The sequence below is a fragment of the Astyanax mexicanus genome, chromosome 11 (genome assembly GCF_023375975.1).
Source record: "Astyanax mexicanus isolate ESR-SI-001 chromosome 11, AstMex3_surface, whole genome shotgun sequence".
NCBI classification, from domain to species: Eukaryota; Metazoa; Chordata; class Actinopteri; order Characiformes; family Acestrorhamphidae; genus Astyanax; species Astyanax mexicanus.
In genome coordinates, this window is record NC_064418.1 from 49,806,564 (window position 1) to 49,822,481 (window position 15,918).

The window sequence follows — 15,918 nt, forward strand, 5'->3', positions numbered from 1 at the left end:
TGCTTCTTGACTGGTTGACATAGTCGCTGACTTGCTGGCTGACTCGTTTACTGGCTTGCTGACTTGCTGACTCACTAACTTTTTGGCTGACTTGTTGTCTGACTCACCTACTGACCTGCTTCTTGACTGACTGACTCACTGACTTGCTGGCTCGCCCAAATTATTGATTCATTAACCTATTTATTTTAGACTTTCTTACTGACTTGCTTGTTTACTTATTACTGAAGTAACAAAAACATACATAAATACACAAGTACTAAGTAGCACACTAATAAAGCTTTGATGCTAACAATGACCGGCTTTTAATTTCCTTTTTTAATTTATTTATTGGTAATGTTTTCTGGCTGATCACACAACTCTTTAATTCAATTACTACATAGAATTATAACATTTAAGGCCTTTAATCATAACAATAACAACTTAACATCAGATAAGCAATTATTAATATGATTGGGTATTGTGATTGGACATTTTAAATATATTCTAATTGTCTGTGTGTGTGTGTAGTGGTGTCCCCCCTGTCGTGCTCTTCTGCCTGAACTGAGAAAAGCCTCCATCCAGCTGTACGGACAGATGAAGTTTGGCACTCTGGACTGCACGATTCACGAGGGGCTCTGCAGCAGGGTGAGATATGAACAACTAGATATTGATTGGTTATTGAAGCTCTGGTTCATGTTAGTCTGTCTAAAAACAAACATATAAAGCAGAAATTCTGAGTGTTTAATCTGATTGGTGTGGAAAATTAGGAATTATTACAGCATTATGAGAACTATGAAAGTCTGTTTTAATTCTGAAAGTCTTTAAACCTGCTCAGTCTTTCAGTTCTGCAGCTCTTGAAGCCCACTGTTAATTCCCCACCTGCATTAACAGAAACCACAGAACACAGGAACAGGAAACACGCTTATCATCTTTTACACCACTCGCTTCATACATACACCACCACCACCACCGCCGCTGCTGCTGCTGCTGCAATGCTTTACTCTGCATCCACCGTTACTGAGCTGCTGAGAAATCTGTGATATGTGGGATATGTGGGCAGGGTCTCCTGCACTGAACCTGGATGTGCATCTGGAGTCAGTTCACACATACAGTAGACCTTTTTCCCACTTCCCTGTAGGTTAATGTGCATTGTCTGTTTATTATGTAGTGTTTTAATTAGCAAATCAATACTAAAACTGAGTGTAACTAAAGTGAAACGGTGGAAAAAAGGTCTATTCTAACCAGATGCTGCAGGTCACCATCATTAGTTCCTGTCCAATGACGCGTAGCATCTCAGAAAAGCATAACATTTTACTGTAATGCACTTCCAAGCTAGTTCCTGATCATTCTGCTATACAGCTCTGGAAAAAATAAGAGGTGCCACTTAAAATGATGAGTTTCTTTGATTTTACCAAATTGAAAACCTCTGGAATATAATCAAGAGGAAGATGGATGATCACAAACCATCAAACCACCAAACTGAACTGCTTGAATTTTTACACCAGGAGTAAAGCAGCATAAAGTTATCCAAAAGCAGTGTGTAAGACTGGTGGAGGAGAACATGATGCCAAGATGCATGAAAACAAAAACTGTGATTAAAAACCAACCAGGGTTATTCCACCAAATATTGATTATTTCTGAACTCTTAAAACTTTATGAATATTAACTTGGTTTCCTTGCATTATTTGAGGTCTGAAAAGAATATTTTTAGTTGTAATTTGGGAGAAATGTTGTCTGTACTTTATAGAATAAAACAATGTTCATTTTACTCAAACATAAACCTATAAATAGTAAAATCAGAGAAACTGATTCAGAAACTGAAGTAGTCTTAGTTTTTTTTTCCAGAGCTGTATATATATATTATTTTGCATGCTTCCTATCCTCTATCACCTGTTGTTCAGATTTCTGCTGCACATTAGCTGTTTTTTTGCCTCAGGTTGTTTCCTGTTATGTTTTAAAGCATGCTGATTTAACCACTGATTACCATCTCAACCACAGGAAACTCTATAGGGTTTTCTGATAATTGCTCTGTTTAAGCCTCATCTGAAGGTTTACTAAAATTACAGAAAGTTCAGATTAAGTGTTGTGGATTATATGAGGGCATTTTTCTTCGAATCGTCAACCTTTTCAGGCTTAGTCCTTCCAAAAACTCAGATTTACTGAACTGGACAAATTACAAACCATTAAAATAAATCAGATTTGGGTTGTGATTTGTTTAGCTGCAGCGTCAAAAGTGATTTTTAGTGTCTCAATTTCATTGCAATTATAAATACTAAGTAGTTTTTAAGTATGTAGTATTGATACCTCTTTTTACACACGTTAGAAGAGGTCTATGTTCTGTACAAAACATGTTCATAAAGCTCTCACATAAAGATAAATATCTTACCAGTTCTTCTTACCAATTTCAGTCCCTTTCAGAATGAGCCATTTAAGGGCTCTGTCACTTTTATGCAAATAAGCTGTTGCTTGCCACACACCACGTTTATGCTTGGCGTTTACCACACATTATTGTTAGCTTGTGCTAAATGCCACACAAAACTCCTTACTTGAAAGTTCTTACATCTCCCTCATCTGCTGGCTTGCCACGGACAGTAGGTGCAGATCCCTCCCTCAGAAGAAGTCTAGTGCCTAATCCTGCTGCATACTATCTGAGGTTCTCAACCTGCCAACCCAGCTTGTCTGAGTTATGCAGTAGTGTATCTCTGCAGCTGATCTGATGTGTCTTGTGTTACTTATTGCAGTACAACATCAACGCCTACCCAACAACCGTCATCTTCAACAAGTCCAGCGTCCACGAGTACGAGGGGCACCATTCTGCTGACGGCATTCTAGAGTTCATCCAGGTGAGTTCACGTTAATTTCTCCTCAATTTCAGCTCGGTAAGGACTTCAACTCAGTTCTATCTTCGTATATTAACCACAACAACTTATCCCCCACAGAAAATGATCCTGTCTTGCAGTATCTCGGTTTCTCAGTAGTAACTTTTCTAACACACAGGATGAGTCAGGTTGCAAGTGCTGACTGTGTTTATCAAAGATTGAATGAAACCAAGCCACGAACATGTTTGTGTGTGTTTGTATGTGCTGTTTGTCTGTGAATGTATGTATCTATATGTATATTCCTAGAAGGAAGATAAAAGGTACTAGGGACAATTAATGATTATAAATTTAGATCGATATTTAAGTAATTTTTATAATATTAAGCTACACATAAAAAAGTAGTGTGTAACGCATGTTATATGCTGCAAAAAGCCAGGCATCTTAACATGTAGAGAGTAACGTAGAGAGTTGTAGGGGTTCCTAATGTTCCTCCTGTGATAATCCATCCCATAATAACAGGACCTGGTGAATCCAGCTGTGGTGACGCTGACTCCAGACACCTTTCAACAGCTGGTGAAGAGGAGGAAGCAGACAGAGACGTGGGTGGTGGATTTCTACGCCCCGTGGTGCGGACCCTGCCAGGCCCTGCTGCCCGAGTGGAGGAGAATGGCTCGGGTAACAAAGACTTTACTGTTTTTTTTTTACTGTACATACGGTAAAACTAGGAAATGAACAATAGAGGGTTCACATTAAGTCCACATTCGGTACTGATGGAAAGGGAAGTAATGCGATAAGTTACAAAATTAACCAGTCACGTCACCCTACACGCAGCACAGGGAGCGGAGCGCTTCCGTACCATGCCTGCAGCGAGTCCAACTGAAGTGAACCCTGCTCCATTGATTTAAAATCACCTGTGATCAGTACTCTGGACCACTCCCAGGTTTGAAAGCATCTTCCACATATTTGATTAAATGTACTGAACCCGCAGAGAAAGCCCACTCAGGTCCAGAAGTAAGGCTAGTGTGAAAATCCTATCCAGATGGGATTAGTTTCTCAAGGGGTTCTGGGGCAATTTTCTCTTTTATGGGGGTTTTTATCCTCTGTAATTTTTATATGTCCTCTGAGAAAATTACTGAACTCCGTGCTCCTCCGGTAATTTTAGTCCCGTCCGGACGCAAATCTCTGAGTTTCGTCTCCTCACGTTTAATAAAATAGCTATTTATACACTTTGGGCGCACCACAGTTTCCACGGAGATCCACGTTAAAAAAAACACAACAGCAAGTGGAAATGGAGGAGCTACTGAACGTGATGTCGTGACCGAGAAATCCTAAAAACTTACTGTACCTCCTGTTTTTTCAATTGCAGGAGTTTTATCACTGAGTAGACGTGTGAAATACTTTAATTTAGTCTTTTTTTGTATTATCTTTGTTTTTGTATTATTGATACTCTCACCCAATTCTGAAAATAAACGATTTACTTCTTGTGCTGTTTGTACTGCTTGTGTTTAGATGCTGAGTGGGGTGATAAATGTGGGCACTGTGGACTGTCAGAAGCATCACTCGCTGTGTCAGAGTGAGAACGTGCGAGCCTATCCCGAGATCCGCCTCTTTCCCCAGAACAGCAACCGCAGAGACCAGTACCAGTACGAGCACCAGTAACACATTACAGCATTTTACACAAACACCTCTTACACTTTTTACTACATCTACGGCCCATGCTGAAACGTATAGATTCACGGAGTTGAGGAATAGAAGCGGAATTCAGATATAAACAAGGAATACACACAGAATTATCAAAATTTCGCCTGGCGCTGGTGTTCTGACCTTTATAACTGAAGAGGAGAGTAATGTAGAGACATCATACACGCATCATATCAATCAGAGGAGTAACATCATACTGATATCAAAGATTAGCCAATACTTAATCTCTGAAAACAGTTACCATTCAAGCTTTAATTCTCCAAACCGTACATTGTTATATTATTCTATTATAGTTATGTCAGTGGCGTTTAATTGGTCTTAAAATGACAGTTTTTGTAATTTATTGCAATCCATCCATCCATCCATCCATCCATCCATCCATACATACTTTCATATATACATACATAATTGTTACCATGACAGGCCTAATTATCACCACTGAATGTTTCAGTTACAGGTTTTGTTTAAATTTAGGAGAACTACCGTTGTAATTTTACAAGAAACACTCAACCTACCATTATATTAAACATATTAGTTTTTACATGGAGAACTAACTTTTAAAGATTGTTACATTAATGTTTTAATATTATTATTAAACATTTGTCAGAGATTGAGGGCTTTCATTTGACGTGCTCATTAGATTATTTGATTAGTGCGTTTTTGATTGATGAACATTTTATCCTATTTGTGCTTTTTTTTAAAAATATAAAACAACTATAACTATGTTTAACTTATCATACAATATATGGACATTAGCTCAGTCATTTTAACTGACCTCAATATTGCTCATAATATGTGCTTATTCAGACCAGCCCATTAGTGTGATTGAGGTGGTATTAGGGTTGCAGCGGTAACCGGTTTCACGGTATACCGTGGTATTAAAATGCACGGTTATCATACCGTGTGTGTTTGCTTATTACCGGTAAAACGCAAGCCAGCGGAGAAAGTCACTCGCGCATGCGCAACTCTGCTCCGCTTCAGCTACTCAGCACACAGCGGTGAGAACGGCAGAAAGTGCATCAGACTAGAGCTTAGATTCTCTGCCCGAACCAGACCTGACCCGAGGACCGACCCGAAATCGGGTCCGTTCGGGCCGAGATTTCCCACCACATTCCTCGGGCCGGGTCGGGTTGGGCTCCAGAAAATAGTCTGAGATGTAGGCATCTGTTTTTTAATTATATATTTTATTTTTAAATAAAGCTCTGGTGTGATAATCACAATGTTAATGATAAGTAACCAATTATTATTGTTAATGAAAACGAACCAAATAACGAAAACTGAAACTTAACTAACTTAATTATAAGCGCTGTTTTCACTCCCGCAGTTCTACAGCGGGAGGTGTTGTGCCGATTCTGTCCGCGAAGCGGGAGTCGGATTGAGCAGGGAGTCGGATTCGGCATAACAGCGGCAGCGCGGCTGCACCTCGCGGTCCGCGGTGTTAGTTTTAAGCGCTCGCGCTAGCCGCAAAATACGACAGAAAACACTGAGAAACTGCAGAATTATGAATTGGCCTAAAATGAGCACGAGGAGATAAAAGAGAACCTTTACCTGTGAGTAGCTCATATCAGAACACGCAAATCTCTCTCTCTCTCTCTCTCTCGCACGTGAACTTCTCCGCACTGTGTTTAGCTGTTCTTAAAAGTCATTTTTATTAAATAATAGTTCTATGCTTCTATGTTAGTGTTAATTAACATAATTCTGATCATATTTCGCTCATTCAAACAGCCTGAAAACAGACTTGTAATCAACAAGCTTGTAATCAATGTGGCCGTAGTCACAGCTAAAGGAGGAAATACATCAAACCTGTTCTCCCATCTCCGAGAACACCACCCCGCTGTGCAGCGCAAAGTATGTGTTCAGTTTATAATTTTACCTAAATAACCTAAATAAAACTTCTTTGTAGTCGTGCACAACCCATGCGGTAAGCGCCCGCAAAAGCGCTGAGTTATCCGAAATTTGGGCACGCAGGTACAGGCGTGAAGTGCGTGCTACGATGGATTCACGTGTCCGTGTAAAGGTCCTGGCCGGACTGGATGTGAAAGACGCCATTCATTTACATGCGTTAATTTTCAAATTCTGACGTGCCTGTTTTTCATATGTTGAAGGTTTTAAGGTGTGAAAGCCTTAAAATAGAAATCTCTATTGTGAGGATCATGTCAGAAATAAATCCCCTCTTTCTGCAGTATCTGTTTATATACCAACTTTATATATATATATATATACACTCTTAATGCCCTTAAGAGTAGTGGAAAAACATGGTTTCCTTCACCTGATGGTGTAGTTTCTACAATAAATAGTTAATTGAACAAAAAACCTTTGTTGTAATTTCTTTAAGGGTCAGTTTAATAATATATGTAACAAACTGTGATACCGTGATACCGCGGTATTTTCCGAGACGGTTATCATACCGTGAAAATCTCATACCGTTGCAACCCTAGGTGGTATATAGTCAGTTTAAAACTGTAGTTTTAGGCTAAATTTGATAAAAATAAATGTTCCTTGTTCTTTAAAAGTATATTCATCATTATTCTATTATATTATCATGATATCTGTGGCAGTAAATGTTCAAATGTTAAATTACTGTTTTTTATCGCAACAATTTCTGAGCTAATGTACTATCCAAAAAAATATTATTGTAACAATTCTTCTATTTCAACATTGCTAAATACTTTACCTTAAAGCTCACCTTCCGCGAAAATCCGATTTTTCTTGTTTTTTGTGGAATACAGTAGGTCTCTCCGAGTTGAATGTGTACACCTGCACATTAAACTGTTTTGCAGCCCCCATTGTCTGCAGGAGCTAAGCAAAGAAATCCCCCCTCCCCCCCCTCCGAAAAACGGGTGAATTTTGAATTATCTTTCTGCCTACGTAGGCAGAAACTCACAGACCAGCCCACCTTGGCTCGAGAAACTCCCAGAGGCGGAGCTGAAGCGACGCAACATCACCGCTCATCAGTTAGGAGGTGGGAGGCAGTGAGCGGCAGAGCGGTGGAGGGGCGTCGCAGTGCTCCTAGCCAATCAGAGGAGAGATATTTGCATGCTGTTTGCATGTATGAATATTCATGAGCAAAGCTGGAATCCGGTCATTTTGGACACACCCCTAAAACAGTCCATTAAAAAAGAGCTATACAGAGACACCTGAGCACTTTTTTTTTTACAAAAACGGCTCACATGTCATTCATTCATACTAGAGACCACAACTAGACATTTTAAAATGAAAGAAAAAACGACGGAAGGTGAGCTTTAACTATGAAAAAATCCTGTGCATCAAAATGTCTTTCCAGGGAAGTAGAATATGCCATTATTATACATTTCACTCAACAAAAATAAAAAATGACTAGCTACATTAAACCACACACTTTCACTCTTTACTCAGCCACAGTAACCAGAGTGTACATTCAAAACCACTTTACATTACAACACACACTCTTCCTCCTTCAGTATTACCCAATCTACACATGTCTACACTGACCTTCAACTGTGTTTGTCTGTGCTGGCTATGAACACACTGTGTATGCAGTGTGTAATGTTACTCTTGTTATCACAGCTAAAGCATCATGCTTTTCTTTGTGTTCGTCCTACAGTAGCTATAATGGCTGGCACAGAGACGCTCAGTCCCTCAAGACCTGGGCTCTCAGGTAAGCTTCAGAAAATAAAAGGTGTACAAAAAAATCCTTTATACCTTGCCCCAGATTTCAATCAGCTAGGACATGTTTGCCGTCTTATGTTGGATTTATTTGTTTAGAGTACTGCTATGTAGTAACTTTGCCATTAATGTTTGGGTTTTGAATAAATTGTTCTTTTCGGCCCTAAATAGTTTGTAATAGCCATTAAATCCCATTCAGTAAATAAAATGTTCTAAAATTCTGAAACTGTACAAAATACACACATTTTTATTATTTATGCATGTCTACTGTATGTATAGTACAAGTGAAAAGTTTGGACACACCTTAATTTCAGTGCTTTTTCATTCTTTTAAAATTATTTGAATTGTAGATTAATACTACAAATACTACAATACTACTAAACTTGTCCAAACTATGAAGAAAAACATGTGGAATTATTAAGTAACTAAAAACAAACCGGAATATGTTATATTTTACATTCTTCAAAGTAGCTCCTCTTGTTTAGATGATCAGTTTTGAACATCTCTGCTGGATTTTCTCAGTCAGCTTTATGAGGTAGAGTCTCCTGGAATTCAGGCTTTCAGTTAACAGCTGTGCTGAACTCATCAAGAGTTAATTACTTGAATTTCTTGTCTCTTAATAAAGTGTTTGAGAGCATCAGTTACAGTAAAGTAGTGAAGAGGTAGAGTTACAGGTATACAGTGAATAGTGAATATTTGTTCTAATCCAGATTATGAGAAGCAACAACTACTCAACTAAATATAGAAAGTATCCTCAAGTGCAGACACAAAAAAGGCCATCAAAAACATTATGATGATGAAACTGGCACTCATCAGGACTGCCCCAGGAAAGGAAGAGTAAGAGTTTCCTCTGTTGCACAGGATACGTTCATCATTACCAGCACTTGAGAGCACCTAAATGCTTCTTCACAGAGTATTTCGGTTTGATTAACACTTTTAAGTTACTACATGTAGGACTCTTTGGAACAGATACAGTTGTGGTCAAAAGTTTACATACACTTGTAAAAAAACATAATGTTATGGCTGTCTTGAGTTTTCAATAAGTTCTACAACTCTTATTTTTCTGTGATAGAGTGATCGGAACACATACATGTTTGTCACAAAAAACAGTCATAAAATTTGGTTCTTTCATAAATTTATTATGGGTCTGCTGAAAATGTCACCAAATCTGCTGGGTCAAAAATATACATACAGCAACAAAATTTGTCAATTTTGGTGATGTAGCGAGTTGTGTCAATCAAATTAGCTTCATGTCATGGCCTCTTCACTTCTTGTAAGTGATTCTGATTGACTACAGCTGTTGACTTCTCATGAGCCCATTTAAATAGGGCTCATTTGACCCAGTGATTAGACTCAGCTACAAAAGCTACAATGGGAAAGTCAAAGGAACTCAGTGTGGATCTGAAAAAGCGAATTATTGACTTGAACAAGTCAGGGAAGTCACTTGGAGCCATTTCAAAGCAGCTACAGGTCCCAAGAGCAACTGTGCAGACAATTATACGCAAGTATAAAGTGCATGGAACAGTTGTGTCACTGCCACGATCAGGAAGAAAACGCAAGCTATCACATGCTGCCGAGAGGAGATTGGTCAGGATGGTCAAGAGTCAACCAAGAATCACCAAGAAGCAGGTCTGCAAGGATTTGGAAGCTGATGGAACACAGGTGTCAGTCTCCACAGTCAAGCGTGTTTTACATCGCCATGGACTGAGAGGCTGCCGTGCAAGAAAGAAGCCCTTGCTCCAGAAAAGGCACCTTAATACTCGGCTGAAGTTTGCTGCTGATCACATGGACAAAGATAAAACCTTCTGGAGGAAAGTTCTCTGGTCAGACGAAACAAAAATTGAGCTGTTTGGCCACAACACCCAGCAATATGTTTGGAGGAGAAAAGGTGAGGCCTTTAATCCCAGGAACACCATGCCTACTGTCAAGCATGGTGGTGGTAGTATTATGCTCTGGGGATGTTTTGCTGCCAGTGGAACTGGTTCTTTGCAGAAAGTAAATGGGATAATGAAGAAGGAGGATTACCTCCAAATTCTGCAGGAAAACTTAAAACCATCAGCCCGAAGGTTGGGTCTTGGGCGCAGTTGGGTGTTCCAACAAGACAATGACCCAAAACACACATCAAAAGTGGTAAAGGAATGGCTAAACCAGGCTAGAATTAAGGTTTTAGAATGGCCTTCCCAAAGTCCTGACTTAAACCCCATTGAGAACATGTGGACAGTGCTAAAGAAACGGGTTCATGCAAGAAAACCATCACATTTAGCTGAACTGCACCAATTCGGTCAAGAAAAGTGGTCAAACATTCGACCTGAAGCTTGCCAGGAACTTGTGGATGGCTACCAAAAGCGCCTAGTTGCCGTGAAAATGGCCAAGGGACATGTAACCAAATACTAATGTTGCTGTATGTATATTTTTGACCCAGCAGATTTGGTGACATTTTCAGCAGACCCATAATAAATTTATGAAAGAACCAAATTTTATGACTGTTTTTTGTGACAAACATGTATGTGTTCCGATCACTCTATCACAGAAAAATAAGAGTTGTAGAACTTATTGAAAACTCAAGACAGCCATAACATTATGTTTTTTTACAAGTGTATGTAAACTTTTGACCACAACTGTACATCTAATGTCAGGCAGGGTTAGGAACTGTGTTGTCTGGAACGATGGAGCTTCTTCCAATACTTTAAATACTGAATACATTGTGATTCTCTGTTTCCTCAGCTCTCTGCCTCGTGCCTCGGTGGATTTGACGCCTGAAGATTTTAAGAGGAAGATTCTAGAAGGGAAGGAGCACTGGGTGCTGGATTTTTATGCTCCGTGGTGTGGACCCTGTCAGCACTTTGCACCCGAGTTTGAAATCCTTGCTCGGGTACGTCTGTGTTTAACTTTACTACAACTTTACTACATCCTGTCATCATCACATGTGGGCGGTGTCTCCCTCTACATCATACTGATTGGTTTGTAGAATTGTCTATCCAGGTGTTGTGCCGAATTCTGCCTCCTTGCTGGAATCCGATTCACTTGGAGTGCAGGTTTGTCCTGCCGTAAAATGAGTGTGACAGATTCTCCTCAGATTCCTTTTATATCTGTTTGTAACGGAGGGTTATTCTACAGTTACAGTAGATACAGCAGTAGATAAAGAATACTCTTTTGTTTCTGGAATAAAAGTTTGTTCTGTGACTTTTGGCTCAGTCTGGACAGTAGCCTGACTTATAGCCTACCTTAACTTTTTGAAACTGGTCTAAAAGTCCGAACAGTTTATAAAAGAGCGTTCACTGCAAACAAACTGGACTGTGATTGAGTAGACCCGGACAGAGTCCACCACTTTTTGTCGGACCATGTTTTGTTTTTTGTTGTTTTTTTGTCTGTACTGTGGTTCATGGAACCTTTCGCGTTTGCATTTTTGCTTTGCACCAACCTGAAAAGCCAAAAAGTCCAGAAGAAACTTGGTAAAGGTGAACGAACCCCATAGCTATTTTCGACCAAAAGAACTACGTTCAGGATTATAAGAATCTTTGTGCTTTTCAGCAAACCAGTGCATGTTTGCACCAGTTTAAGTGGAACCTAGAATACTTTACAGAATACATTATCAACAGAGGGAATTGGCAAACCAAACCAAAAACATCCATCCATTCAATTTCTCTGAGTTTTGTGTCAGGAATCATATGCTTTTATGAGCTATTTGGATGCTCCTCCCACATTATGACATCACAATAAGGAAACCTTACCCTGCATAGAACCACTTTGGCTCCACCCCCTCATCCGTCAACCCCCACCAGAACCCCGCCCACTAGATCAGTTAAAGAAATGACATTTGAGTCATTTTGGTTGAGCAACAGCTTATTTGCATAAAAGTGTCAGAGCCCTTAAATGGCTCATTCTGAACCATTTTATCTTTTTGTTGGAGTGATTGTGTGTAAAGAACTTCATGAACATGTTTTGTTGTATAGCTCCAACACCTATTCTAACCTGTGTAAAAAGAGGTATATTATGTCCCCTTTAAAGGATCTGCTGTCATTCTGAAAGCATTAAATTCTGCATTCTGCAGTTTGTGAAACGGCATTGCGTCTGTTGGCCAGTGGTTACTGATTGATGGTATCAGTGTCACGTTTCCTCAGCGGCTCAGTGACTGTCAGATTGAGCAATACTGTGGGTTCAGACAGACGCCGAGGGGACAGTACTGTTTCTTCACCAAGTGCTGAAGTACTGATGCACATTCTGTTCAGACAACATTCATAATATTTACAGTCTCCTTCCAACAGATTGTAAATTTGATTTGTTATTCTGTTTTTATTTATTAAGTTATTTATTTGTTTGCCATAAAAAGAAAAAAAAAGTCAGATTAATGACATCTGAATCTTGTAATTAATCTGTATTAACCTTTAAACCTATTAAACTTTTTCTTATCCATAAGCCTAAGCTTTTCATAATGGGTGTTTTAAATGCAAAGGGAAGAATATGCTATTTTTATTAGGGGTGGCTATCACTTTAATGATTAGTTGTATTAACTGTATTAATTTTGTCATTAATCATGATTACATTGAACATTTAAATGCTTGCATTTTATCGTATTTTTAAGAAACATAGACAAAACTAATTGTGTAATGTGGTGCCTGGCAAACAGACCTTTAGTTTTTTTTTTATTATAATTATAATATCTCTGGGTAGTTTTTATGCTTTTTAAATTTGGAAATTTTAAATGTCTGTTTATAGTTGTAGATTATATTTTCTTTTTAATAGAGAATATCCATTTTAAATGCTGTGTAGTTCAGGACTAGGTCTGGGAAACTGCCACAAAAAGCTTAACAGAGATCTTTAATGCAGAAAATAAATGCAGTGTAGCTCCATATTCCACAATTTACAACTTTGAAAGAGAAACGTACCATCAGCTCTCTTTGTCTCTTTGTCTATCTTTCTTTTGTTGACTCTCTGCTTTATCCTTCAGATGCTAAAGGGAACAGTCAGGGCAGGAAAGGTGGATTGCCAGGCTCACTACCAGACCTGCCAGAGCGCGGGCATCACTGCGTATCCTACTGTCCGCTTCTACCCCTACCTGGGCACACAGCGGGTAAGGGTCCTCACACTATATTAAATATCAGGATTTAAAAAATACAGTCTAATTTGTATTTGTTTTACTGTTTAAAAGCAAAGCTTTATGGTTTTATATATTTTGGTATAATTATTTATGTTTACAGTTTATATTACAGTTTCAATGTCTGTCCAGGGACAATGGATGAAAAATAGCCTTTAGGCTAATTCTGGTGCATTTACAGTAATGTTAATTAATGTACACTGTCCCTGTTAAATAAACTATTAAATAAATAAATATGCATGTACTTAATAATACTTGAATTCTGCATTTTAGTATTTCAGTATTTTTTTAGTATTTCGGCTATATTAGTTTTTACTTTTACATTATGGAACTAATGTAATGAATGTTTCTAATTGAATGCTTGAAAATGTGATTTTTTTTTCATTAAATAAAAAATGCAAAATTTTTCTTTTTTTTGTAATATCTCTTAATAATATCTTTATCATAAAAATACCATGAAATATTTAAGGGTTTTAGAGCCATACTGGGAATATTATAAATAATTAATACACTCAATATGTATATCTCTCTCTCTCTCTGCACAGAGACAGCAGGGTGGAGAGTACATTAACAGTCGGGACTCCAATGTCATCTCTGACGTCATCCATCAGAGACTGCAGCAGCTCGCTCTAAAGAACAAATCCAAACTCAAGGTACAGATATTAAAGTTCCGTTCACACTGTATTCAGTATTTTTCATTTTTATAATAAATAATAACTACAAGAATACACAAAAATTCATGTATTTTAAAAGAAAATTTCACTTTGTGTTGGCTTGCAATTTAACGTTACTATCCTAGTCCTGTACAGCTCTTATTTTTCAGCTAGAAAACTTTGTGTAGAGGTAGTAAACTGATACCAAGCATGATTACTAAATCTAATGTTGAAGGAAAATACTGCAGTATGACCTATTATAAGATATTAGTAATTATTTGGTATTTATTTGTCCAGTTGCCCATTATTGGTTAATATTGGTTCTCCTATAAATGGTTAGGAGAGTATCTACAAGGCATCTACTATAATGGACCATCAAAATAAAGCTTTAATGTATTATTCTTTCAAAATAATTTTCTTTTTCTTCTTTCTTCTTTTCAGGATGAACTATGAGGGTGTTACGCTGCTTTTAACCCAAATATCCACTGAATCCTCCGGCCTGTAGGAATATTGAGATGGACTGGGGAGGTTGGCTCACACACAGAGGACACTGAGAAAATTTTAGATTGAGGTTCGATGCCTGTGTGGAAAAAGTTAACCTCAGATTTGTGTCAAAACATACCTGATGAAGACGTCAGAGTGGACAGTCAAACTCCAGGACTTGTAAGCACCTCCAGCATAAGCATAACTGAACTGTTTCTGATTTTTTTTTTGTTATGATATGATGATTGTATCGACTGTACAGGTTGGTTGTGAATAAGGTGTCTATTACAGCAACTCTTATTTTTTTATTCGGTTTTGTTTGTTTTTGTTGTTTATTTTTGGTTTTCGTTTCGGTAGGTTTTTGTTAATTTTGTTTTCTCTTGTTTTGTTATGATAAATGTTTTTATTTATCTGCTGGGGGCACGGTTTGGAAAGACACTTCTGTGTTTTTGACAGATTTATTTTTCCTGTGTTTCTAAGAAGCACTGTGAGTATTTTAATACAGTACAGTTTCTATGGTATTGCATATTGTAATAATACTGTAAAATTGCCTTAGCCTGATAATGAACAGACTACAAAGGGTATAATGGACTATTCTATTCAAAACTGCTGGTTAAAGTTACTTAAGATAGGGTTCATAAGGCTACACAACACTGACATTAAAGCTGACATTAGTCTACATAAGCATTTACTTGTTTTTGCAAGGAACTACAACTGTAGGATCTGTCCCATGACATTTGCCATGTGGAGTCGCTTCGAGTCTATTCACACGGACAATTCTAGCCAGACATTGCTGTCCACCACTGTCCATGTCACTCCCGGGCTTTACCATGTGCGCACTGACCAGTTTTATCAATCTCAATCTTTATCAATCTCATTCACAAGATATCAGCTCACAACTTATACAGGTGGGGGTGTTCTCAAGCCATCTCTTGAGGTAACACTTTAGGATCAATTTGCATATTTTTGTCACATGACCATTAGCATGCTAGTCTACATGTTAGCAATGTCAACAAAATCTCAATTTTTAATGGAAGTCAGTGTAAAAATGCTTTTGGATCAATTCTGTTTGTCCATTCATTGTTAAATTTGGACCCATTGTAAAGAACAACTGCTAGATACATATTTTTTATGAAAAAAAAAATGACCCAGAAACTGGACAAAGTTATGACAGCTAACTACAACTACTACTTTTTGGAATAAGCCTTTACAGAAATATGGCATGAAAGGTGCCATGTAGCCTTATGATCACTGCCCCAGTGTTACTATAATGTTTAAATTCCAGTATTGTTAAACTTGAACCTTTTTATTCAAGAGTAATCTAATTTATAAGATTCTTCAGTGTGAAAAAACACAGATTTGGCTCCTTTATGTTAAAGAGTGAGGTAAAAACTCCATGCAGTACTGGGACTGGCAGATATCTGGGTTTCCTTATGTATTCACTTCTATTCTCTCGTCCTTCATGTGCTCATGGAGTGCTGTTTTGCACAAATACTGTACCTGTTGTAGAATAAAAACTTTTTGTTTTGTTTTTTAAAGAAAA

General features: G+C 38.0%; 1 protein-coding gene across 1 annotated transcript in view; it reads left to right on the plus strand.

Moving 5' to 3' along the window:
* The window catches only part of dnajc10 (DnaJ (Hsp40) homolog, subfamily C, member 10), a 29,029-nt gene extending 13,111 nt beyond the window's left edge, over positions 1-15,918 (plus strand). Inside the window, exons 15-23 of the mRNA XM_022663916.2 lie at positions 508-624; positions 2,721-2,822; positions 3,318-3,473; positions 4,308-4,441; positions 8,083-8,136; positions 10,869-11,016; positions 13,093-13,215; positions 13,785-13,892; positions 14,334-15,918. Coding sequence (XP_022519637.2) covers positions 508-624; positions 2,721-2,822; positions 3,318-3,473; positions 4,308-4,441; positions 8,083-8,136; positions 10,869-11,016; positions 13,093-13,215; positions 13,785-13,892; positions 14,334-14,345 — 954 coding nt within the window. The 3' untranslated portion in view covers positions 14,346-15,918. The remainder of the gene's footprint in view (positions 1-507; positions 625-2,720; positions 2,823-3,317; positions 3,474-4,307; positions 4,442-8,082; positions 8,137-10,868; positions 11,017-13,092; positions 13,216-13,784; positions 13,893-14,333) is intronic.